At 37.0% G+C, this 26694-nt stretch overlaps 1 protein-coding gene across 1 annotated transcript; it reads right to left on the bottom strand.

Annotated features, from left to right (window-relative positions):
- Window positions 1-902: 902 nt before the first annotated feature.
- On the bottom strand, window positions 903-15510 carry LOC101671235 (gamma-aminobutyric acid type A receptor subunit gamma3). The gene is given in 8 exon segments (XM_045070422.1): window positions 903-974; window positions 1006-1319; window positions 1322-1510; window positions 1513-1554; window positions 1557-1658; window positions 12498-12580; window positions 14530-14750; window positions 15496-15510. Coding segments are annotated over 8 exon segments (1038 nt in total).
- Between the last annotated feature and the right edge of the window lie 11184 nt (window positions 15511-26694).

Raw genomic sequence — 26694 nt, 5'->3', positions numbered from 1 at the left:
CATTGTGCTTGATTAAGACCCCTGGTGATGTAGTAGATGACCTCATTTCTCTTGTTGGATTTCCACAGCTGTGAAAAGTCACTTTAAGGATCAAATGGGATGATGACCGTAATTGCTCAGAATAGTGTCTGGCTCATACTAAGTGCACCTACATAAGTGTTAGCGATACACTGAAGATTCCCATGTTCGAGCATGGAGGTCTATGTTTAAAATTAAGCCACAATCCCTCTACCCCAGCCTGTGAGTAGGTCTGAACAGGGAAGAGACCAGGGTTTCCCTCATATTCAGCATGGTTCATACTGTATTTTTAAAATTCAGAAAGTGTTTAAGACTTATTTTAGAGAATACATACGTTATATAAAACAATAAAGACACACAAAGAGAACAGATATTTCACCATTTCTATTCACTCAGATAATGTTTACTATCAAGACTTTGTTAGGGGAAAAGGTTTTAAAGGAAAATAATTTTTTTCCCTAAAATTGGAAACAACTATTAGCTGTCTATCCTGCCCCCACCACACTCATTAAATTTCCTCTGGAAAGCCAAATGTAGAAATAAAATAAAACAAAAATCCTGAACTGGTGGGTAAATACTCAAGTGGATTGTTGACGTAGGTAACTGTTCATTAGCTTAAGGCATCACTTAGGTATTTTGAAGTCTTCCTCTTCATTCTCCATTCCAGTGTTCCAGTTGTCCTGACCTGTTTTCCCCTAAAAATAAATCCCAGAGCAGAAATGTTTGTATCTTTGAGTATCTTTGAGTATCTCTTCCTAAGAATTTGTTTTAAGAAAGAAAATACTGTATAAAAAATATGTAGCAGAACTATAAAAAGAGGAGGAAAACAATCCTTCTTCATAACCAAGCAGTCTGTGCTTTGCTTGGTTTCTTTTGTGTACTCTTCAGGGTTTGTTTGTCTGCCCCAAGAATAAGACAACACTTGTGGGATAATGTTAGATAAAATGTAAAAAAAAAAAAAATTAATTAAAAATAAATAAAAATAAATTTGTCTACAATGAACAAAGGAAGTAATGACCTTGTGATTAGATTCCCAGTTGTTGTTGCTGAAGCTTTGGTTCCATCTTTGCTGACTTGAAGGTTTGCTTTTTGCAAGATGTAAGAAACATGTAGGTTTTCTGACCTTGTTATTTTTGCAGAATTTGCTTTTGATGGATCAAGCATCTTGGCAACACCAACAACTTTCAGTGGCTCCTTCAAATCAGTTTATGCTATGGCTGTGCACTTGGGCAGAATTAGCTGCATACTCTTGATGCCATGGTGCTCACATCAGTTGTCTATGGTATTGGTGCTGATGTGGAAGTAATGGCTGAGGATGAGGGTGAGGTCTTGACTGGCAGAATGGTCAGACTACTGATGTTTTCCCCATGATATGGTAGTTCAATGAAGTTGTACCATAAATCACTGGGGTACTTTTGATCCCCAGCAGAACAGAGAGAGCTGGACTACTACTGCCACTGATAAGATTCCCCATCACTTCCCCAAAATGAACTTTCTTTGTATTCTCAGATTGAAACCTTGATTTTCTTAAACCTTAAATTACATCTCATCAACAACACACAGTTCAATGAACATATCATTGATATGGTCTAGGGAAAGGAGACTGGCCATCATATCACCAGCTTCATTTTTAACACAGTCTGCAGACAATCATATACAGAAATGTGTTCATTGTTGGGTAGATTCTTCTGACTAGGAGAAGTCGAGCTCAGTAGGAAAAGCTAATAGTGTGAAAGTTAGTCTTTTTCCTTTTCCATAGAAAGCCTTCCCTGTGCAGAGTATGTATACTATAGTTGTACATCATTGGGAAATCCAACAGAAAGAGGGGAAATGTACAAACATCTCTCACACCTGTTCTTGCTATTCCAGTCCTATTGATGTTGACATCCTTGACCAAACCAACTAGATATCTCTAAACAGAGTGCCTCTAGTCCTTTTCCATCATTTAGTAACTTGTTGTTATTCTCAGCTTACAGATGGGAGGAAGGAGTTTTAAAGAGATTTAGAGAAATGTGACTACTGCTGATCAGAGAAATTATTGATCGTGTTTTCTTCTAGGATTTTTATGGTTTCAGGTCTCACACTTAGGTCTTTAATCCATTTTGAATTTATTTTTTTGCACAGTATAAAAAGTTGTCCAGTTTCATTTTTTTGCATGTACTTGACCAGTTTTCCCAACACCATTTTTGAAGGTACCGTCTTTTTCCCATTGCATATTCTTTCCTCCGTTGTTGAAGATTAATTGACCATATAATTATGGGTTTATTTCTAGGTTGCCTATTTTGATCTATTGATCTATTTGTGCCATTACCATACTGTTTTGATTATCACAGCTTTGTAGTATATCTTGGTATCTGGGATTGTGATACCTCCAGTTAAATTTTTCTTTTTCAAAATTGCTTTGGCTGTTTGGAGTCTTTTATGATTCCACACAAATTTTAGGATTGTTTGCTCCAGTTCTGTAAAAAATGCTATCGGAATTTTGATAGGGATTTCATTAAATCTGTAGATTGCTTTGAGTAGTATATAAAATCTTTCCATTTGTAATGGCATTGATGGAGCTAGAGAATATAATGTTAAGCAAAATATATCAGTCAGAGAAAGACAAATACCATGTGATTTCACTCATATGTAGAATTTAAGAAACAAAACAAAGGGAAAAAAAGAGAGAGAAAAACAAAGAAATAGACCCTAACAATAGAAAACAAACTGATCATCACAAGACGGCAGATGGAAGGGAAGGGTGGGTTAAACAGGTGATGGGGATTAAGGAGTATCCTTATCCTGATAACCACTAGGTAATGTATGGAATTGTTGAATCACTATATTGTATCCCTGAAATTAACATAATACTGTATCAAAACAAAAACTTAGTAACTAAAAAAACAAAGGGGCTGAAAGATATATAAGAATTTCCCTGATGTTCTATAGTGAGTGAGCAGGGAGCTGGGATTCTAAACTAGAAAGCTTTGCTTGATATCCTTAGACCCTCCCTCACAGAACCTGCACCTAATATTCTACTGCCACAGGGTTCTTCATAGTAATGAGGATCAGATGACTCCCTCCTAACCTCTAGGGGAGCCCTGGGAAGTGGTTCTCATTGTATACATACTGTCACTTAATTTATGTATGTATTATTCTACTTTCATAGATGAGAATATCATGTTCAGAAGGGTTAGACAATATGAAAACACCTATACAGTGAGAAGTGGTGAAAGTGGAGGAGAGCTCACTCCTATTTCACTCTAGACCTCCGATGCTTCGACTTCGTTTTTTTACAGGCATGCCATGTTTGGAATGTGCAGACACCTTCTGTGTACGTTCCAGTGCAAGAGTCACAAAACACACTCTTCTCCGTGTGATCCAGACTTGAATACAGGCACACCCAAGACCATTTTCTGCATACCCTTTAGGTGTCAAGAGAAGTGGTCTTGCTGCTATATGATAGAATCTGCAGGATCCTGAAATATCATCTTCTCTGGCACTTCCTTGACCTTCCTACCACCATACCATTCTCCTTACCTCCACCTATTGTAGGTCATTTGGGAAAGAGGCAAGATACCTCCAGCGATCCACTGTGACAGGGTTGGATATAGTGGGACTACATGAAACAAAGAAATTCTGTAAAGCAAAGAACACAATCAACAAAATGGAAAGCAGTCTAGAAAATGGGAGAAAATATTAGCAAACCATATATCTGGTAAGAGGTTAATATCCAAAATATATAAAGAAATCACACAACTCAGAAGGGAAAAATAATGTGATTAAAAAATGGTCAAAGAACCTGAATAGACAGTTTTTCAAAGAAGACATATAGCTGGCCAACAGGTACATGAAAAATGTTCACTATCACTAATCATCAGAGAAATACAAATCAAAGTGACAATGGTATGTTACCTCACACCTATCAAAATGGCTATTATCAAAAAGATAACAAATAGCATTAGACTAGGATGTGGAGAAAAAGAAACCCTTGTACTCTGTTGGTGGGAATGTCAACCAGTTCTACCACTATAGAAAAGAGTACAGAGTTTTCTCAGAAAATTAAAAGAAAAACCACCTTACAATCCAGCAATCCCACTTCTGAGCATGTATTCAGAGGAAGTGAAATCAAGATCTCAAAGAGCTCTTCCAACCCATGTTATTTTAACATTATTCATAACAGCTAAGACTGGAAGCAATCTAAGTGTTCATCAATGGATGAATAAAGTAGTTGTGATATATACATATATAAACACACAGACATATACACACACACACACACATAATGGAATGTTACACAGTCTTGAAAAAGCAAGAAATCCTTTCATTTACAACAACATGGATGGATCTTGAGGGCATTATGCTAAATGAAATAAACCAGACACAGAAATACAAAATGTGCGTGGATCTCAATTATGTGCAGGACATAAAATATTCAAACATGTAGCAGAGAGTAGGAAGATGGCTTTCAGGGTCTCAAGGGAGGAGGAACTAGGGAATTAATGGTCAAAGGGTGCAAAGTTTCAGTTATGTAAGATAAATAAATTCTGGAGATCCACTCTAGAGCATGGTGCCTATAGCTAACAATACTTCACTACATCCATAAAATCTGCTAAGAGGGTAGATCTTGTGTTAAGTGCAATTATCAAACAATGAAAAATAATAAAGGGAGCTGGAGGAAACTTTGGGACATATGGATATATTTATGGCCTCGATAGTGGTAATGATTTCATGGGTATATATTTACCCCCAAACTTATTGAGTTGTACACATTAAATATGTACAGCTTTTTACATGTCAATCATGCCTCAATAAAATCATTTCAAAAAATGAAAGTGGCAGAATGTCATTATGGAAGAAAAAAGAAGAAGAGGAAAAAATAAAAAAATAAAAGAAGAAGAGCACAGCCTTCAAATTCACAACACCTCTTGCAGTGAAGCATTCTTTGTTCTGCCATGATCAAGTCCTTAACCTCTGTGAACATCTTACTTTACCTAAAGCTAGAATAAAATAACCCATCTTCAAGACTGGACAGTGAAGCCATGATAATCATGTGTAGCAGTAGTTTACCACTTTTAATGAGTTTCCACCACATTGAGGGTAATATTTACATGGAAGATATCCCAAAGCCTTGCTATTTCTGTTGCGGATATCATCACTGTCATTGTAGAAGGCATGACCAGTCATAACCATCTGCAATGGACATCCTCCCACCACCCCCCTGCAAGGTTTACATGGTAAGGTAGAGACACTACAGAACAGGAGAGGGCAGAGATCAAGGAATACATGGGAAATGGAGCTGCCTGGCAAGTGTAGGGTAAGCCCCTTGAGGAGTATGGGACAGGTAGAGAGAATGTGACAATGTCCACCTCACCCACCACACAGGTTGCCTGATGTGGTCCTTGATGGGAAATCTGGTTACCACGGTGTTGTCTTGATTCTCACCGAGAGGTGTAGGATGCGGACTCAGTTTTGTCTCCCAGACATGCCACAGTGTTCATTCTAACTGCATCCAAATTATGTAGATTCAAGCAGATGCTGGAACATTTGAGACCCTGGAATCCACATATTAGTATTTGGGAGGGTGGGAACTTCCTCTCAGTATCAGTCAGGGTTCTTCAAAGAACTGAACCAACAGGATAAACAGATATAGATGGGCATAAGCATAAGAGAAGATTTATTAGAGGAATTGGCTCATGCGGATATAGAGGCCAAGAGGTCCCATGATCTGTCATCTATAAGCTGAAGACTCAAAAGAGCTGGTGATGTAAGGATACCTTGGAGAAATTGTAGGTTCAGTTCCAGATCACACAATAAAGGAAGCATTACAATAAATCTAGTCAAATGTGGTTTTTGGTTTTCCAGCATTCATTCTAACTGCACTTTATGAAGTGTGCAATGATAGTATGTCCAAAAAAAAACCAATTTACATACCTTAATTTAAAATACTATATTATTAACTATATAAACTATATAGTTATAACTATATAAACTATATAAACTATAATTATATATAGTATAAAATACTATATTATTAACAAAGACTACCATCATCTGAGCTTCCAGTGAATCATAATCATAGAGCACAGAGCACCATAACAAATATAATAATATGAAAAAGGTTGAAATATTGTGAGAATTTCCAAAATATTCACAGAGACATGCAATGACCAAATAATTTTGGAAAACATAGCATGAATAGACTTGTTCAACATAGGGTTGCCACAAACTTTCAATTTGTGTAAAAAAAGACACAATATCTGTGAAGCACAATGAGTGAAGGGAAATAAAATGAGGTATGCCTATGTAAGACTGAGCCCATAGACCTGACAATTGGGAGCTAATCATGTAAGTCCCAGTCTGAGTCTGGAGGCCTCAGAACCAGTAGAAGCAATGCCTGAGGGCAGGAGAAGACAGCAATGAGTAATGAGTGCAAGTTTCATAATCCTCTGCCTTGCTGTTGTATTTGGACTTTCAGTGGACTGGATGAGGGTACCAACACTGAAGAGGGTAATCTATTTTAGTCTACTAGTTAAATGCTAATCTCTCTTCTGAAGACACCCTCACAGACACACCCAGGAATAATGTTTTACCAGTTATCCAAGCAACACATAGCATGGCCAAATTGACAGGTAAAATTAACCACCACTCTCCCCATGGAAGATGGGTTTCCTTTTGGAAGTCTCACACCTGAGCATTTTCTTCAGAGGACATAGGATGACTGCTGGCATTTCACACCATCTGCTATTTGGTAATTAACTCCTCCCAACAAAGGAAAATAACTTTCAAAGAGCTGTGTGATTCCTTTCCTCCAAAGCAAAAGGGATGGGAGGGAGACAGCCGCACCTGCCAGGATGCTTTACCTGGCAGAAGGCCCAACTCATTAATGCATTTGGGCAGCATTCAGGAAACAAGCAAATTTGACTCAGCTTATTTTAAGACACACAGACCAGTCATGAAAGCATTTGGATGAACCAAGAGTACTTAGTTCCCTCTCCAGGTCACATCAACAAAGGCTAAGAATAAAATACATTTGGCTGTATTCTGGCTGCTGCACACATAGTAATAAAGAAGGTATTAGTGACTCCTAAAAATAAGTCTTTCTGGTTTGTATGTACCTCTGCACAGCCAATCAGATGTTGCTGGAACCTGATAGTGATAAGGCTAAGTGAAATCTTCCAGTCCTGACCAGCCTGCCTTCCTGTCTTGAAAGGATACAGTTCAACTGACCATGAGATGCAGATGGTAACCTCCCTCTAGGTTCTGAGACCTAACTTGGAGCATGAACCTCATTGATGTCTTTAGATTCTTTTTCCAAGTTAATATTCCTCAGGGACCCTATAGCCATGAAGGGATTGGAACACAGTGAACCACGGTCTCAATCAAATTCAGTAGCAATGATTTTAGCTTCATAGCCACAGAACTGGGGAATTTTTGATCAGCTAAAACTGGTTTCCATTACCCTTTGTCTTTTGTTTTTGTTTTTGTTTTTTCCTATCACGTCATGGCAGGTATGTATTAAAAGGAAAATAGAAGGCATGCATTACTAAAGGAACTTTTAAATCAAATTGTCTTTTTTTTTTTTTTTTGCTATTGAATTGTATGTGTTCTTTATATGTTTTGGATATTAGTCCTTTACCATATATATGATTCACAAATATTTTATCACATTCAATAGGTTGCCTTTTCTTTCTTTCTTCTTCTTCTTTTTTTATTTTTTTGTTTCCTTTGCTGTGCAAAAGCCTTTTAGTATGATGCATCCCCCAGATATTTATTTATTTATTTATTATTTATTTAGTTTGGGTTTTGGTATCAGGTTATAAATATCATTACTGAGACCTATGTCAAGGAACTTCCATCTTATGTTTTCTTCTAAGAGTTTTATGGTTTGAGGTCTTACATTTAAATCTTTAATCCTTTTTAAAAAAATATTTTTGTATCTATTTATTTGACAGAGATCACAAGGAGGTATAGAGGCAGGCAGAAAGAGAGAAGGGGGAAGCAGGATCCCTGTCGAGCAGAGATTCCAATGTGGGTTCAACCCCAGGACCCTGAGACTATGACTTGAGCTGAAGGCAGATGCTTAACCCACTGAGACACCCAGGCACCCCTCTTTAATCCTTTTTGAGTTAATTCTTTTGTACATGTAAAATAGTGGTCAACTGTTTTTCTTTTCTTTTTTTTTTTTCATATTTTCCAAGCACCATTTATTGAAAAGACTGTCTTTTCCATTGTATATTCTTTGCTCCTCTGTCATTAATCAATTGAGCATATATGCATGGGTCTATTTATGGACTTTCTATTCTGTTCCATTGATTTGTGTCTGTTTTTTCCAAAAGCTATTGGAATTTTGGTAGAGACTGCACTGTATCTTACTGCTTTGAATAGTGTGGACATTTTAATGATATTGATTCTTTCAATGCATAAGCGTGGAGTATTTTTCCATTTATTTGTGTTTTCTTCAATTTATTTCTTATAGCTTTCAGACTACACCTAGGTATTTAGGTGTATTAATGTCTTTTTTTTTTTTTTTGTATTAATGTCTTTTAGCTTTCAGACTACACCTAGGTATTTAGGTAAATGACATAAACAGGGAGCAACATAGGAAAGAGGAATCAAGAACATTATGATTTTAAGTAAATCACACAGATTTAAAGGAGATGAATAGCTGGTTTGAAAACCTCTGGGAGAGTCTAAGACTGTGGTTTCCAACAACAGTTGGCCATGAGCTGTAGGTAAACTATTAAGTAATTGAAATGTGACTACTCCAAACTAAAAAGCGAGGTTAACATAAAATACACATTGGATATTGAAGACACTATGAAACTGTCCCATACTAATTTATTAAAGCATCTCACTAATTATTTTTCACATTTATTGCATGTTTAAATAATGATATTTTGATAAATTTTGTTAAATAAAATATTATTAAATTTAATTTCATGTTTGTTTTAACTTTTTAAAATGTGAGTTCAAGAGGGGTGCCTGAGTTGCTCAGATAGTTAAGTGCCCAACTATTGATCTCAACTTAGGTCTTAATCTCAGGGTCATGATTTCAAGCCCCACATTGGGCTCCCTAATGAACACGAAGCCCACTTTAAAAAATGATGTGACTCCTAAAAATGTATAATTATATCTTTGGTTTGCATTTATTTCTCTTAGTATGATAAAAGAAGATCAAGGAGTGTTAATTGAAAATAAACACTTCGGAAAATAAAGAGACCACAATGCTACTCAGAGGGAACAGTTACACAGTTTAAACGAAATGTAAAACAGAGGAAAAAGCCAATATAGAGACTGTGCTGTTGCTTATACAGCTCATGGATATATTTTATTTGGTCAGTAAAGTTTTAACCTACAAAATGTTTTAATTATACCTTTAATCTTAAATGAATCTGTTGTTGACTTTTAAAAATATTGGAAGCCTTCATATAAAAATTAAAATCTCCTCCTTGAGAAATAAAAACACCTAGCAAATCTTTCCTGTGTTCCATCAAAGTAAAATCTGGCAAACACTGAAAGTGATTCTCTCACAGGCAATTTATGTACTTTGCCGTAATCTCCACCATGACCTGTTGTACACTGGAGCTGAAATTAAATGTCAGCTGCTATTTATTTGTCAAGCATGTAGTCGTGTTTCTTGCTGTATACTTATGAGGGAAAAAAATACATATGGTAACCAGAGTCATTCACTGAAATTCTTGATGTGGCTCTGTTTTGTGTTGGTTTTGTTTTGTTTTGTTTTGTGAGAGTGTGTGTGAGTGTTCATTGCATTTGCAACCCCTACCCTATAGAATAGGAGAGCAGGGCACAGAGTGAAGAAGGGCTAAGAGTAAATCTTGGCATCTCTATAGAATATGAGTTTCTTGGAGTTAGGAGCACTAACTTTTCTGTTAGGAAAAACAGAAACAGAAATTTCTGACATATCAGACTACAACAGGGAAAATAATTAAAGGATGATCAAAGATAACTATCTCTGGGACACTAATATATATTTTCAATTTATCTTACAAGATAAGATATATCATATCTCTATCTATCTATATATCTTTCATTATATCTTATAAGAACAATTTAAAAATAATTCAAGATCAGGAATAGAAAGCAATATCCTTCTAGATATGATAGCATAACAGTTTCAGATATTAAAAGAGATATGGAAAGAGGTATCAGATCTCAACATCCGAAGGAAGCTGAACATATCAACAATCAGAAGCTCACAGAAAATGGAGGGGTGGACTTGAAATGTATACGTGTGAGGTACTGTTATTGAGCAGATAACCAAATTCCTAAGAAAAACACAACAGGTTAGTGTATCCTCCTTCTTTCACAGAAACTTCTCATGAAATTGAGTAAAGTGAAGCACAGCTGCCCTTGGTCACCAGATGCCATTTCTCATCAAGCACATAGCTACTCTTGAATGAGGGGCTCATGGAAAGCTAGAAGAGCTAGCAAACATCCCTCCTCATTAAGTAACCATGAAGGAATATGGAGGATAATCCTATTGTCATGATGATTATGATCCGCTTTAGAGGCCTCCATTCTACTCACAATGGCTATATTTTACTCCTTTCATATGTGTTGTTCTGCAGGTGAAATGATTAAATTATTAAATCATGTAACTAAAAACTGTAGAATAAGCTATTTTTGGTTTGCAATTAAATGCAATTAAAACTCTATGAGTAAAATCCATAGACACTAGATCTTTGTGTTTGAATTGTCTATACACAAGTTATTGAGGATGACTTTAGTTCAAAATGAAAATATAAAGGAGATAGATTAGTGTTGTATAGAGCTATATTTTGAATGAAAAAGAGACAAAATCCATAAAAGGAATGGTAAAGCATGCACTTTCAAGACAGAATGAAGTGAAGTTAGAGAGGGAAGAAGGAATCTTGTAGGTTATGCTAAAGCATTCAAGCTTGATACTATCACCAGGGGTAAGAACTTTTGAACAGTTAGAAGTACAGAATTTTTATATATATATTTTAGTAAGCCAATGCCAGGATATATGTATATAATGAACTTGAAATACAAGAGTGGGAGTGGAAACCCCAACAGGTAGAAACAGTTAACAGTGAACAAGTTCAAGGACATTTTTGAGGCAGACTAAATAGTAATTGGTTTAATACCATGGAAGAAGCACTTTCCAGAAGTCAGAGGATCCCATTTCTAATCCCTTAACCTTGGACAGTGACAGCACAGCATCTGTTTCTGTTTCCTCATCTACACATGAGCAAGAGGGACTAGATGAGGAGTTTTTAAACTCTGAACTACAAATTATGTAGCTGATAGATTCAAAATATTCTATGAAATTTTCTAAGTGTATTAATAAAGGACCATAGTTTTGTCCAGAATCTCAAAGTGGAATGTAACCCCAAACTGACTCACAAAGAAATAGACTATTTGAATGGTTCCATAACTTTCAAAGTAATTAAATAAATAGAGAATAGCAATCCTAATAAATCTACAGGCACGTTTACCAGACATTCACAGACATTAGCCATCTACTTGTTAGGCATTAAAAATATGTGTTATCAACATATATAATGATTTGGGGGGAAAATGTTATTTTAAATTAGGATTCAACTAATTAAAATAATCTCTGCAAAAGAATATTTTTGCCCAGTGTAGATCAGTGTAATTTTGCTTTCTACCTTGTCTTTTTCTCTGCCTAAAATGAACTGTAAAGTGTGTTCATCTCTTATTTCATTTTTGTCTTTTCACTTTAATGTCAAGCAAGGGAAGTCACAAAAGCTCTGCTTGAGATTCATCACATTTGTTTGTCAAGCTCTATATGCAATTTTATAGAAAGCCAATAAAAGTTAATTAAATTCTTATGAGTCATACTTAGCTACTTGTGATAAACACATTTAAAAGGAACTATCCTAAATTCTACAGATGTATTTCCCTATTGAGCTTTACTTAAAACGTTATTTTATAAACACATAAATTTGATATTTCCTTTTTTATGTATCCTTGTATGCACTAGAATTGTCTTGAAGAATTTAGTTTTTTAGCTAATATTAATCATATGTAAGATATTGGAAAATAAAATAGTGAAAAATTATATTCTACAGTACTGCAATAAGACAAATGTAGATATACTTAAATAAATTTTTATCTTTCTATTCAGAAGACAAAATGCCTTGCTTGAAGATAATATTAAACCCAAAAATATCACAAATGAATTTGGTATACTTCAGGATAATATGCACAGCTCCTTAGCATAAAGGTTATTTGTAAGTCAACTGTTCACCACTTTCATCATTATAAGTAATGGTCAAGTTGCTCACAGCTTTTCCAAATTTATGTATTCCGTAACATACGTCTTACACAATAGAGTGAAAATACCCATGTGTCTAATACCAAAATCATTATCCATTTTTTCTGTCACGTAATGATGCTACTATAATCGATCTCATGACCATCTGTCATAAATCAACAGAAGATAGACATTCCTTTACACAGCATTTATACCCCAAGTTGGTACTCACAGCTGGAGAAAATCAACGGGCAGGAGTGCTCATCCATGGGAAAGTTGTGCAGCTGCAGCTGGCATTCTGCATTTATAGTAAGCCTGCAGGAGAGCCAAGGGTCACTCTTGAGGTCAGCCAGGAGCAACCCAGAAAAGTCTCAGGTCAAAGCGAAGGATCAGTCACCTTTTACCATAACTGGGGAGTGAGAGCAGTGCACTTAACTCACTCTCGGCATTGGCGCCATGCAGGGATAAACATTTAGTGGCTTTTGTGTTCTTTCATTCTGTTTTTAATTATTGGTAGCAGAGAGAATTTCAGTTACTAAAAATTCCAAACTATGTCTAGAAATAAAACCCAAGTCAGAGAGAAGACAAATAAAAACAACTATTATTTTATACGTCTTTGTCTTCTATATGTTTGACTGAATTAAAACCTTCCATTTTCAAACTAGTGTATTTGTCTAAATAGGTATAATGCCAAACTAATCTACTTGTAGAAGGGACTTCAAATTTGGACAACACTCATTAGACTATGCAGGTGGTGGCTATATAAGCGTGTGCACTGCATCCTTCATGAACAGACAGCCCTGGGGCCCGAGTTCCTATGAAGGATCCCAGGATATGTTATGTCCCCAGTCTGGTTTGCTGAGGTTCACCTTCACTTCAGAGTCTCCTCTGCACTCCTTTAAGACTAATGTGGAAAAACTCATTACAGACGCCAACTCTCTAAATATAATCCATCAGCTGAGCTACCTGCTGTGGATTTGTTGTTGTTGTTCCCCGCCTACCAAAATTATTATTTCCCTGAAAGTTGAAATTCTCCAATCTTCCACTTCTCTTGGTTTTAATCTGTACTTTTGTTTGTACTGTGGATACTTGTTTACCATTCTGAGTTATAGACTTCACGTGGCCACAACTCAGCTGCAATTAAGAGCTCATTTACTAAATGTGGGGGTGAGAGAAGAGAAGTGCCCAGGGGCTGGTGGTGGGCTTCACTGAGCCAAGAAGATAAATGGGTCAGAAGAGTTAGACAAGTCACCTTCTGCTGAGGCATGCGGAATTTACAATGCCTTTCAGACACTCAGGAGGAGACATCCCATAGGCAGGAGCTCCAAGCATCTGGATTCCAGAAATGAAGTTCTGGGTTGGAGGTAGGCATGTGGGAAACCTCAGAATAGATGTGGAAATGGATTAGTAATGAGGAAGTCCTGAGGCAGAAAGAACAGAAGGAGAAAGGGCTTCACAAAAGCAGGAACAGGAGACAGAGAGAGGAGCCATAGTGCTACAAAGGTGGTGAAATAAAGTGATAGAAGAGAGTGAGCACATATAGTGCTCCTAAGAGCTCATAGGCAGTGGGAACAACAGTGTCTGGAGGGTACTGCCCTGATCCTAACTCTAGGCAAACAGAAAAGCTGCCCAAGGTGCAGGGTATCCCTCTACTATGTTATAGCTTGGTATTTACTTAGACTTGGGCCAGCCTTGTGGAAAGACTTCTGAGAGATACAGACACAGGCACAAATTCTGGTAACACTAGTTCTCAATGGTGACTTTGGACAAGCAAGTCAATTCACATCTTTGAAGTGCAGTTTCTCTTACCTTGCCCAACTTTGTAAGGGCTGCCTGGCCCCCAGGAAGGCTCATTATACTGTAGCTGCCACTTCCATTAAGGATGTACTGGGAAATGTCCTCTGTGCTCTTTTTTCCTGTGGTCTTAAATTTGGTTATGATTACATTTGTTAATTAGTACACCAAGGCATCTTTATTTTTCTAGCCTAGTGGACCCATGGGTTAAATATATTAAAGAAAATTCCATAGCCCACTTCCAACAGACATGGATTCTGATGAAGGAATCAGTTTATATCCATTGAAGATCATCTGTATGCCTTTATTCTTTATTTTTACATATAGTGACATTGGAACAAACTTTTTCAGGATCCTGTAGCCTGTCAAACATGAGAAGTGATAGAATGCAACAATGAAAATAGGGTCCCATCTCTAAAATGATCTAAATTATCAACCTGTCAGTAATTAAAAATCCACCAACAGCTCACCTTAAAGTATAAAGGATTTTCCCATCATTCCAAATTCTGAGGAGCTGATTGGGGGTGGTGATCCAGTGAGCTTCTGCAGTTTTAGAATTACGGAAGATTGTATCTGGAATCCATATTAATCCCACCATGTTGCTGTTCAGAGTGAGTATTTTCATTGTACTATTGAATCGAAGGCGACTGTCTGTCCAGGTCTGAGCAAAAAATATGTCAATTTGATATTCCTGAAACAGAGCAAAAGGAGAGGCGAAGTGGTTCCTTAATGAATTTTCTGTATGCTTTGTTTTCTTTGTCAAAAGTTTGTCTTTCCTTCATGTTTACACCCTTATCCCCCACGTCCCTTTCTGCTAGCTCTCAGTATAGTGCCTTGCTCAACATGGTAAACATTTTAACAAATGATAACCAGTATTATTAGTGATATTATTATGTGATAAGATATGTACAAAATATTCTGTAAGTCTTAAATGATAATAAACACATAAAATGTGATAAGGGGCTAGTGGTAGTAGACTATAATTGAAAGCCCAGAATCAGATCCCCCTGCGTTCACAAGTCCAAGCTTTCACAGGTAATATGACCTATTCAAGCCTCATTCTAATCTGTAAAATGGGTGGACTGCCCACATCCTAAATGGGTTATAAAGAAGAAAGGAGATGATTAAATGAAAAACCCTTAGTGTCTGGCATAGATCCATACAGTAGTAGCTTATGTAATAATTATCATTTTCACTTTAAAGTCTTATTGAACCACACACTCAAATCAAAAAGGAAAGTAAGAAAAGGGGCAACAACAAAGAATTATAAAGGTGACAGACACCCACGCCAACAGAAGGCTGGTGAGACTCACAGGACCTCTGTAACTAGAAACATTTTGGTATTCCCCGAACAGAATAAGACTTTGCTGCAACCATTAGATGTGGAATAGGACCAATTTCACCATGAGACCTAAAGAAATGTCCCGAGACTGTACCATCCCAAAGGCCATTACCCTAAGCACAGTTTAAAGGATTATCATCAATTAGGTCCATAGTAAAGAGGATCTAGAAGCAAACTGTTAGAAATTCTTATTTCTTTCATTTCATTTACATGTTAGATATAATAATGAATTATTCTTACAGAGTGTGGGTTTTGTAATTCTGAACAAATCCCACATTTATTCTTTCCACCGAGTTTCCAGTTAAAGAGCCTTTCTGAGGTAGTTAATTCAACTGACCAGATCCTGTTTGTTATTAACAAATCCATTCATTCATCATCTCTCTGCTGCAGTGAGTATGCTATGCCCTGCAAATCACTGAAGACCGAGCACTGTGCCGTCAAGAAAATTCTCTCCCTTCATGGAGCTTATATTTTAGTCTGGGAATTAAATATTCAGTTAAGGTTAAAAACCAAACACCAAAAACAAAACAGCACGAGTTTGATGGTCACATGTAGCAACCAGAAAAATGAATTTGGTTAGGATTCCAGCAAGAAAAGACAAAAAGCATCCAAGTTTTTAATGTGGAAAGAATTATGTATAGGGAATTTGAGTCTTGCTTTAGCATTTGAACAGCTAGGGGAACAAAACTAGGGGCAGGTTATTGTGGGAACTTTCAGGGCTGAATGAACTCTCAACATCCAGAGGGACCCAGTGCAAGTCCTCCCCTCTGTCCATTTGCCTGTCTAAACATGCCTCTGGGGAATAATAACCTCTGTGTCATTATCACCTTCCAGAACTTTGCCCATGTCTCTCATGAACAGACTCTAAACTTGGAAATGCACACACAGAGAGACAAGAGGAAGTTTGTGTGTATGTGTGTGTGTGAGTGTGTGTGCGTGCGCATGCATAGGTGTTATTTCCTGTTGTATACTGACTAATTTTAAAATGGGTTTGGAGCACCAAAAGTCAGTCTGTTAAGTGTCCAACTCTTGTTTTTAGCTCAGGTCACGATCTTAGGGTCCTGTGATAGAGTCCCACATTGGGCTCTTAGCAAGTGAGGAGTCTATTGGGATTCTCTCCCTCTCTCTCTCCTCCTTCCTTCACTCATGCATGTGTGCTCTCTCTTTCTAAAAAAATACTTTAAAAAAACCTCAAAAATAAATAAATAAGCATGGGTTTCAAACAGTGCTGAAACAAGTAAAATAAGTCAGAAAAAGAAAGACAAATACCTATGATCTCACTTATATGTGGAAACTAAAACAAAACAAAACAAAAAACTAAAGTCATGGATACAGAGAACAGACTAGTGGATTCCAGGGGTGGAGACTGAGAAGTGGGAGAAGCAGTGAAGGGAATCAAAATGTACACACTTCCCATTATTAGATGAGTAAATCCCAGGGGTGCAATGTGCAGCATTGCGACTATAGTTGACAATACTGTATTGCATAACCAAAAATCACTAAGAGTAGATTGTAAAAACTCTCATCACAAGAAAAATATATTTCTAATTGGATTTATTGTGGTGACCCTTTTGCAATATATATGTAAATCAAATCATTATTTGTATAGCTGAAACTGATATTATGTTAAATGTCAATTTTATCTCAATAAAAACAAAACCAGTACATTGAAAAAGAATGCTATAACAAATATATAACGTGTAGTGTTGGCTTAGAACTGGAAGCAAGGTTGCTCATGTCACACATGGGTAAAATGTTTGGTAAAGTTGACACCTGCAGTGAGGCAGAGCATGTCTAATGAGTACAGAGCTCTTTGAACAATGGATGGAAAAGGAACATTAATTAGAATGTGTTGGCTGCTATTGACTGTGCTTGGTAAGTTTACATAAGAAAGAAATTATCTCAGAAGCTAATTGGCCAGCAAGTGAGGCCAATTATGAAAGTAGTTATGAAAGAGAAAAGAAAGATAAACCACATACAGTTTCTTGTAGGGTTAGAAAAGGCAACTGCTCCTCCTCTCCATCAGTAAATCATATCAAGAAATCCCTTGAGAGTTAAAAGCCTATTGAAACTCAGCTTTGCAGAAATAATCAGACGACTGCTAAAAATTGGTAAATGGGTTAAGTTGCCACCCTATAAAATCTTTAATTGTATATGGTTTCAGGATAAGAGACTAAGGTCTAACTCTTCCACTGAAGGCTGATATAGCCGAGGCACTTGTACTTCATTTAAAAGAAGGAGTAAGAGTTCACTTGAAAGTAAAAGGGTGGGAGAGGCAGTGACATGGGAAAGCCAAGACACTTACTGGACCCTAGAATTGCGTTGACAAAAGTTCTGTGAATGTGGCTATGCACATTTGAAACTCTCTTAATAGGTAAGAAGCTGGCTAGGTTTTAGGGAGTTCTACTGCCAAAGGACCATCAAGTCAGGAAGAGAAATCTGTGACTATGTGAAACTAAGATGTACTTTTGCATTCCTATCTCTAAAGGACAGATTGTAATCTGGAAAAGCTGATTAGACCTTAATGGGGGCTTCATCTCCAGGGCCCACTTTCCCATGACCAATGCAGTTAGTAGAAAAATAATAAACTCTTAAGCAATGGAGTCAAGAGCCAGGAAAATCGTCCTTTGGAGCCATACCCTGGGAGCAGAATTAGTTTAATCAAAGGAGTTGCTTTCTTCCCAGGGAACAGAGCCTGCTCAGGATCTGTCCAGTGGGGTCTCAGAATTGCTGCAAACCAGTGAGTTGACTGTGATTTTCCTGCCTCTTCTCCATCACTGCAGATATACTACACGTGTGGGGATAGGTCAAATAGCTTTTCTTTTTGTTTAGGAGTCAGTGGACAAAGGAAAACCATGAGAATTAATGTGGATGCCAGCACACATTCAAATAATCTGGGGCTTGAGGCTGGGACCAGGTGAACCTTTAGGGATGCTCCATTTGAGGAAGGGTAGACTGAATCTTCCCTGATGAAGGAGAGAGAAAATATTTGGCAACTAGATACAGATTATCGTGGTCATTGGTCCTATTCACCAAATACTGCACCAGCCCTCTCTGTGTATATGTGGTAGAATTGCATCTCCCTTACCCCCTGTTGGGGCCGTGTCTGGACATCTTATTTGTGATAAAGTGAAATGTAAACAGAGTGGGGTGTGTCATTTCTGGGATGGTGTTTTCAGAGCACAACCCCTTTACAGACTCTGAGAAACTATGGAGCACAGTCTTTGTTGATTGACACTGGACACATACCGTGGATGCAAAATTACCTGGAACAGTCTGTAAGAGGATCACTTCTCAGCCTGTACCAACTGGTGCCCAGGAAGAGTTGGAAAGGGGAGTGGGATGCAGGGAGGAGTTGCTGCCTTCTTTATTGAGATGGTGACTGATAAAAAAGACCTTGGTGAGGCACAGGAGTCAGCCATACAGATAAGTGGAGCAAGCAAGTTCGAAAGCATACTGGATGAGAGAGCAACAATTCTGCCAGACAGGGTAGACTGAATGAGGTGGGTAGGCACCTTAACTCCTCGGGCCGGAGTTTTAGCCTTACAATGGTGCTGTGTAAAAATGGCAAAACAAAGAGTGTCCTGAAGATAGGGCCTTCCTCTTCGCCCCTCCTCTCCTATTGTCTCTGGTCCCTATTCCCATTAATACACAGGTAAATACTTTGAACTGCCAATCTGAAATCAGCAAATTATATAGCAAGATGAGAACTTTATCCAAAGGCACTCTTATGAGGTACCGATGCTTCTGTACCTTCTAGGCTCTGATTACTGAGTAAAAGACTCTAATAACCCTTCCTCTCAGGGGGTAAACTGAGACCCAAGAGATTAAGTAATTTTCATCAAATCACATTGAGCAGCTAAGTACCAATTGTTCTAAACTACGCAGTCAAAACCTGCTTCCCTGGAGGTGACTGAGAGCAATTGAAATCTAGTTGTTAGAGGTAGAAACCACTGGAAATGTGAGAGGAAGAAGCAGAAGTTCCCTCCTTGTTCACCCTGTTTGCAAACCACATGAGGTTACTTTCCTTGGACTCAGTTTTCTTATCTGTAAAATGGGGTGGTTAATGTAGCTCATGTAAGGACCTTCCAATTCTAACATTTTATATTTCCATATCCTTGCTTACATTAGTGTTTCACTGTTGAAATTAATTTTCCATTTCCCTCTTTTCTGTCTTAATTTTGCAATAAAGATGAGATAGAATGACTTCTATACATGTTCTGTTTCCTGCCACTGGAAAGAACGTTGTATGTTTGAGTTCTAAATGAAGTACAGTTGCCTCCCCCCATCATTTTTGGGGGTATATATTCTCTGACCCCCAGTGTATACCTGACACCATGGATAGTACTGAACCTTATATATACTATGTTTTTTTTTTTCCTATACAGACATGCCTATGACAAAGTTTAATTTATCAATTAAAGATAGTAAGAGATTAATAACTGATTAAAAACAGAACAATTATAACAAATGTATCATAAAAAAAGTTATATGAATGTGATCTCTCTCAAAATACCTTATAGTACTGTAGTTATCCTTTTTCTTGTGATGATGTGAGATGATAAAATGTGTATGTGATGAGCTGATGAAATGAATGACATAAGGATTGTGACATAGCATTAAGCTACTACTGACCTGATGATAGATCAGGAGGAGAGTCATCTCTTCTGGACTGAGGTTGATTAAGGGCTAGTGAAACCACAGATAAGTGCGGACCACTGTAATCAGAGCCATGTGTGAGGTTGTAGCTTGAAGAGTGAGACATGGATTCCTGTCCCCAACCCCAATATTACTTTCTTGTAAGGGAAAAGAGCACACCATAATGCTCTGGGATTGGGGACAGTGGGGTTTGGAGGGATACTCATTTATTCTGAAGCCCTGACAGAAACTCTAACTCAAGAGGGTATAGTGAAGATGGTATATGTGGTACATGGGGTAGATGTTTTATTTTGTCTACATTTGATTAAATGTTGAAGAAACATTTCCCATCCACAGAGAAATATTTTTATGTTTCTCAAACTTTCTTTGTAATGTCATTAATCATTTTTCCTTTCTGTAGAAGAAAAAAATTATTCTTACAGATAAACATTTTATGCAATCGATAAGTAGCTGTGAAATTAATGTGTTTAAAACACTAATGATGAATGTGCAGAATCCCCCAGTTTAAAACATCATGCATGTGGAGAACCTATGTTCATAATTTGTTTTAATAATTGGAGAGCTTAATGATTCTTAAATAGACCATGAATTATTGCAACATGTGGAGCATTTTGACAAAACAGAAGAAAAATCATGCTTCTTAATGATATCAATTTGTAACTTCTAAACTCAGAAAAATTACTTCCTAACACTTTCCCCTTTCCTTTAACATAAAAGAGGGTCAAATGGAAAAAAATGATTAATAAAGGACAGGGACTTGGAGATTGGGTTTGCAGGAGACACACATTCCCAGGGGCCAAAGGCTTTCTTTTTAGATCCCAAGCACATTAGCACCATGCCTGGTACTGATGGATAAATATATTAGTAAAATGAATCACTGGAAATTTTCTTTATAAAATGATAATCACAGACCCATTCCTTTAGGCTGCTCAGATAACTCATCTAGGGGCAAAGGTTAGTTGAAAGTATAAGAAGTACAACACAAACTATCCAAAGGTGTTCATTTTTCCTTAAACACAGTTTCTGCCACTTTCAGATTTCCATTTGAAAATGCACCCGTCCTTGCTACCCAAACTCTCACTGTCTCAATATTCACTATGACAGTTCACAAACATTATTATCCAAATTTACTACCAAGTGGAAAATCTGTGATATTGAATCTTTATGTGCACATTATCAAAACTTTAAAGAGGTAGGTGAAGGGCAAAAGTGTGTCTTGTACTTTGGAAAGTTATTTGTGAAAACAGCTATAAAGATTCTTTTTATTTTGTCCATGGCCTTATACATGTGACAATAGCAAATGTGACAGTGGCAGAAACTTGGAAAGTCTTGAGTGCTGGGACTGGCCCCTCTTGTTGCTTTGGGGAACCCTGTAACCATCAAACAAATGAGTCTAGGTCAATCTGCTAGAAATGAGACAAATGCCCAGACATGTTCATGGCCCCAGCTAAAGTCAAGCCATCACCTAGATAGATGAGTAATGCCATCACTGACTAGCCAATCCTAACCCAGCCATCCTAGATCATACAGCTTACACAACCAATCCAAGAATCATGAGGAATAATAAAAACCCACATATTTTTAGGATGGTTTGTTACACAGCAAGCTGACCGATAGGCCCATACACTAGATGTTACATTTATTGGCATTACATTTTTCAATCCCCTTCCCTTTCCTAGAAAGTTTAACTCCTCAAAGTTTGTGATATTCATGTCTTCAAACCTACCAAACCTATTGCAAAACTGAGTCCAATTTTAGATAGTATCTTTATTATCTTTTGGATACTATCTCTCTATTCTTTACATCATAGCATGTATTCTTTGAAATGGGGAAGAAAATTATAGTTCATAACCAGCACATTACTTAGATAGTCTTTTTGGGTTGTTATATAGGTGTTTAAGAGTATTTCATTTTTTTGTTGTTGTTTAAATTCAATTAGCCAACATATAGTACATACTTAGTTTCAGATATAATGTTCAATAATCCATCAGTAGCATATAACACCCAGTGCTCACTACATCACTTAATGTCTATCACTCAGCCACCCCATCCCCTATGCTATTTCTTATATTTCACATATGCATGAAACTGTATGATAATTATCTATGACTGACTTACTTCACTTAGCATAATGCCCACCAGATCTATCCAAGTTGATGTAAAGGATGAGTATTCATCTTTTCTGATAGCTAAGTAATATTCCTTTGTCGATGTACACAACATCCTCTTTATCCATTCATCTTTCAAAGGACAGCTCAGCTCTTTCCACAGTTTGGCTATTGTGGACATTGCTGCTATGAACACTGGGGTACAGGTGCCTCTTTGAATCACTACATTTGTATCTTTGGGGTAAACACCTAGTAGTGTAATTGCTAGGTTGTAGGGTAGCTCTATCTTTAACTTAAGGAACCTCCATAATGTTTTCCAGAGTGACCATACCAGCTTGCATTCCCATCAACAGCACAAGAGGGTTCCACTTTTTCCACATTCTTGCCAACATTTGTTGTTCCCTGTCTTGTTAATTTTGACCATATGAACTGGTATGAGGTGGTATTTCATTGTGGTTTTGACTTGCATTTCCCTCATGCCAAGGGGTGTGGAGCATTTTTTCATGTGTCTGTTGACCATTTGTCTTTCTTCTTTGGAGAAATGTCTGTTCATCTTTTGCTCATTTCTTGACTGGATTCTTTGTTTTCTCAGTGTTGAGTTTCATAATTTCTTCATAGATCTTAGATACTAGCCCTTTATCTAATATGTCATTTGCAAATATCTTCTTCCATTCCATAGGTTACTTTTAGTTTTGTTGACTGTTTCCTTTGTTGTGCAGATTTTTTTTTTAAAGATTTTATTTATATATCGGGCGGCGGGGAGAGCAAGCACAGTCAGACAGAATGGCAGGCAGAGGCAGAGGGAGAAGCAGGCTCCCTGCCAAGCAAGGAGCCCAATGTGGGACTCAATTCCAGGACTCCGGGATCATGACCTGAGCCAAAGGCAGGTGCCTAACCAACCGAGCCACCCAGGTGTCCCTGTTGTGCAGATTTTTATCTTGATGAAGTCCCAAAGTTCATTTTTGCTTTTGTTTCCCTTGCCTTTTGAGAGGCGTCTAGCAAGACATAGCTGTGGCGGAGGTCGAAGAGGTTGCTGTCTGTGTTCTCCTCTAGGATTTTGATGGATTCCTGTCTCACATTTAGGTCTTTCATCCACTTTGAGTTTATCTTTGTGTATGATGTAAGAAAATGGTCCAGCTTCATTCTTCTACATGTGGCTGTCCACTTTTACCAGCACCATTTATTGGAGAGTCTGTCTTTTTTCCACTGGCTATGTTTTTCCATGTTGTTGAAGGTTAGTTGGCCATAGAGTTGAGGGTCCATTTCTGGTTTCTCTATTCTACTCCATTGCATTGATCTATATGACTGTTTTTGTGCCAGTACTGTTTTGGTTTTTTTTGTTTGTTTGTTTTTTGTTTTTTGTTTTTTGTTTTTTTTTTATGATCACAGCTTTGTAATGTAGCTTGAAGTCCAGAATTGTGATGCCACTAGCTTTGGTTTTCTTTTTCAACTGTTCTCTGGGTATATGGGGTACTTTCTGGGTCCATACACATTTTAAGATTATACGTTGCAGTTCTGTGAAAAATGATGGTATTTTGATAGGGATTGCATTGAATGTGTATAGTGCTTTGGGTAGCATAGATATTTTAACAATATTTATTCTTCCAATCCGTGAGCATAAAATGTTTTTCAATTTCTTTGTGTCTTACTCATTTTTTTTTCTTAAGTGTTCTCTAGTTTCTAGAGTATACATCCTTTACCTCTTTGGTTAGGTTTATTCCTGGGTATCTTATGGGTTTTGGTGCAGTTGTGAATGGGATCAATTCTTTAATTTCTCTTTCTTCTGTCTTGTTGTTAGTGTATAGAAATACAACTGATTTCTGTGGGTTGATTTTATATCCTGCCACTTTGCTGAATTCCTGTATGTGTTCTAGTAATTGTGGGGTGGAGTCTATTGGGTTTTCCATATAAAGTATCATGTCATCTGTGAAGAGGGAGACTTGACTTCTTCTTTGCCATCTGATGCTTTTTATTTCTTTTTGTTGTCTGATTGCTGAGGCTAGGACTTCTAGTACTATGTTGGACAACAGTGGTAAGAGTGGGCATCTCTGTTGTTTTCCTGACCTTAAAGGAAAAGCTCTCAATTATTCCCCACTGAGAGTGATATTTACTGTGCACTTTTCATAGATGGCTTTTATGATATTGAGGTGTGCTCCCTCTATCCCTACACTATGGAGAGTTTTATTCAAGAAAGAATACTGCATTTAGCCAAATGCTTTTTCTGCATCAATTGAAAGGATTATATCATTCTGTAATTCTCATTTTTGATAGGGCCTTTTTCTTTTTGAGGGATCAGGGTAATGATGGCCTCACAGAATGAATCTGGAAGTTTTCCTTCCATTTTTTTCTTTCTTTCTTTCTTTCTTTTTTTTTTTTTTAATAAAGTTTCAGAAGAATAGGTATTACTGGTAGAATTCCCCTGGAAAGCCTTCTGACCCTGAACTCTGTTTGTTGGAAGATTTCTGATCACTGCTTCAATTTCCTTACCAGTTATGTGTCTGTTCAGGTTTTCTATTCTTCCTGTTTCAGTTTTCATAGTTTATACATTTCCAGGAATGCAACCATTTCTATCAGATCTAATTAGTTAGCATATATTTGCTCATAATATATTCTTATAATTGTTAGTATTTCCTTGGTATTGGTTGTGATCTCTCCTCTTTCATTCATAATTTTATTAATTGGAGTCCTTTCTCTTTTTTAGAAGTATGGCTAGGAGTTTATCATTGATATTAAGTTTTTCAAAGAAGCAGCTTCAAGTTTCATCGATCTGTTCTACTATTCTTTTGGTTTCTATTTCATTGATTTCTGCTCTAATCTTTATTTCTCTTTTCTTGCTTGGTTGAGGCTTTATTTGCTGTTCTTTCTCCAGCAACTTTATTAGTATATTCAGATTGTGTATTTGAGATTTTTTTCTAACTTTTTGAGAAAGGCTTTTATTGGTTTGTACTTCCCCCTTAGGACCACCATAGTTGTATGAAAACTTGAGAATAGTTGTGTTTTCATTTTTATTTGTTTCCATGAATTTTTTAAAATTCTTCTTTAATTTCCTGGTTGACCCATTCATTCTTTAGTAGGGTGTTCTTTAAATTCCAAGTGTTTAACTTCATTACAAATTTCCTCTTGTGATTAAGTTCAAGTTCCAAAGCATTGTGGTCTGAAAATATGCAGGAATAATCCCAATATTTGGTACTGGTTGAGACCTCATGAGTGACCCTGTATGTGATTTATTTTGGATAATGTTTCATGTGTACTTAAGAAGAATGTGTATTCTGTTGTTTTAGGATATGCTCTGTATATATTTGTGAAGTCTGCCTGGTCCAGTGCATCATTTAAGGCCCTTCTTTCCTAGTTGATCTTCTGCTTAAATGATCTGTCCATTGCTCTGAGTGGGGTATTTAATTCCCCTACTATTATTGTATTATCTTTGACATTTTTTTAAATTCTGTTATTAATTGGTTTATATAATAGGCTGTTTCCAAGTTAGGAATATAAATATTTATAATTGTTAGATATTTTTGTTGGATAGACCCCTTAAGTATGATGTCGTGTCCCTCTTCATCCCTTTGGTTTAAAACTAATTTGTATTATATACCTGGCTTGCAGGTATTATATACCTGAATCAATAGCCTATGTCATTTTTAGAACTCTATATGTATATGTGCATAATTATATATTATTTTATTTTATTTTATTTTAATGTTGTTAGCCACAATACAGTGCATCATTGGTTTTATTTTTAATATTCTATTTATTCATTTGACAGAGAAAGAGAGATCATAAGTAGGGAGAGAGGCGGGCAGAGAGAAGGGGCGAAGCAGGCTCCCTGCTGAGCAGAGAGCCTGATGCGGGGCTAGATCCCAGGACCCTGAGATCATGACCTGAGCCGAAGGCAGAGGCTTAACACTCTGAGCTACCCAGGCACCCCGCATCATTAGTTTTTGATGTAGTGTTCCATGATTCATTGTTTGCATATAACATCCAGTACTTCATGCAACCCATGCCCTCCTTAATACCATCATCAGGCTCACCCATCCTCCTACCCCTCTCCCTTCTAAAACTCTCAATTTGTTTCCTGGAGTCCATAGTCTCTCATGTGTTTTAATTGTTTACATTAAAATGCACTACCTAGATACAAATTCCATTTTGGAATCTTCAGTACTTATAATTAATGAAAGCATAACTTTTATAATATAAGTACAAAAAGGATACTAATTGATCAATATGCCATGTATTTTTCCAATTGCAGGAAACCATTAAAATTGTACACATTAAAAATAATTTTTCTAATATGAATATTGCTACTCCAGCTTTCTTTTGATGTCCATCAGCATGATAAATTGTTCTCCACCCCCTCACTGTCAATCTGGGTATGTCTTTAGGTCTGAAATGAGTATCTTGTAGACAGCATATGGATGATTCTTGCTTTTTTATCCAATCTGATACTCTGTCTCTTTTGATTGAAGCATGTAGCCCATTTATATTCAGAGTAACTACTGAAAGATAAGAAGTTAGTGCCCTTGTATTAT

Source organism: Mustela putorius, unplaced genomic scaffold (assembly GCF_011764305.1).
Source record: "Mustela putorius furo isolate JIRA1106 unplaced genomic scaffold, ASM1176430v1.1 tig00003972_pilon_pilon_pilon, whole genome shotgun sequence".
NCBI lineage: Eukaryota > Metazoa > Chordata > Mammalia > Carnivora > Mustelidae > Mustela > Mustela putorius.
This window is presented reverse-complemented; position numbering and strand designations above follow the sequence as displayed.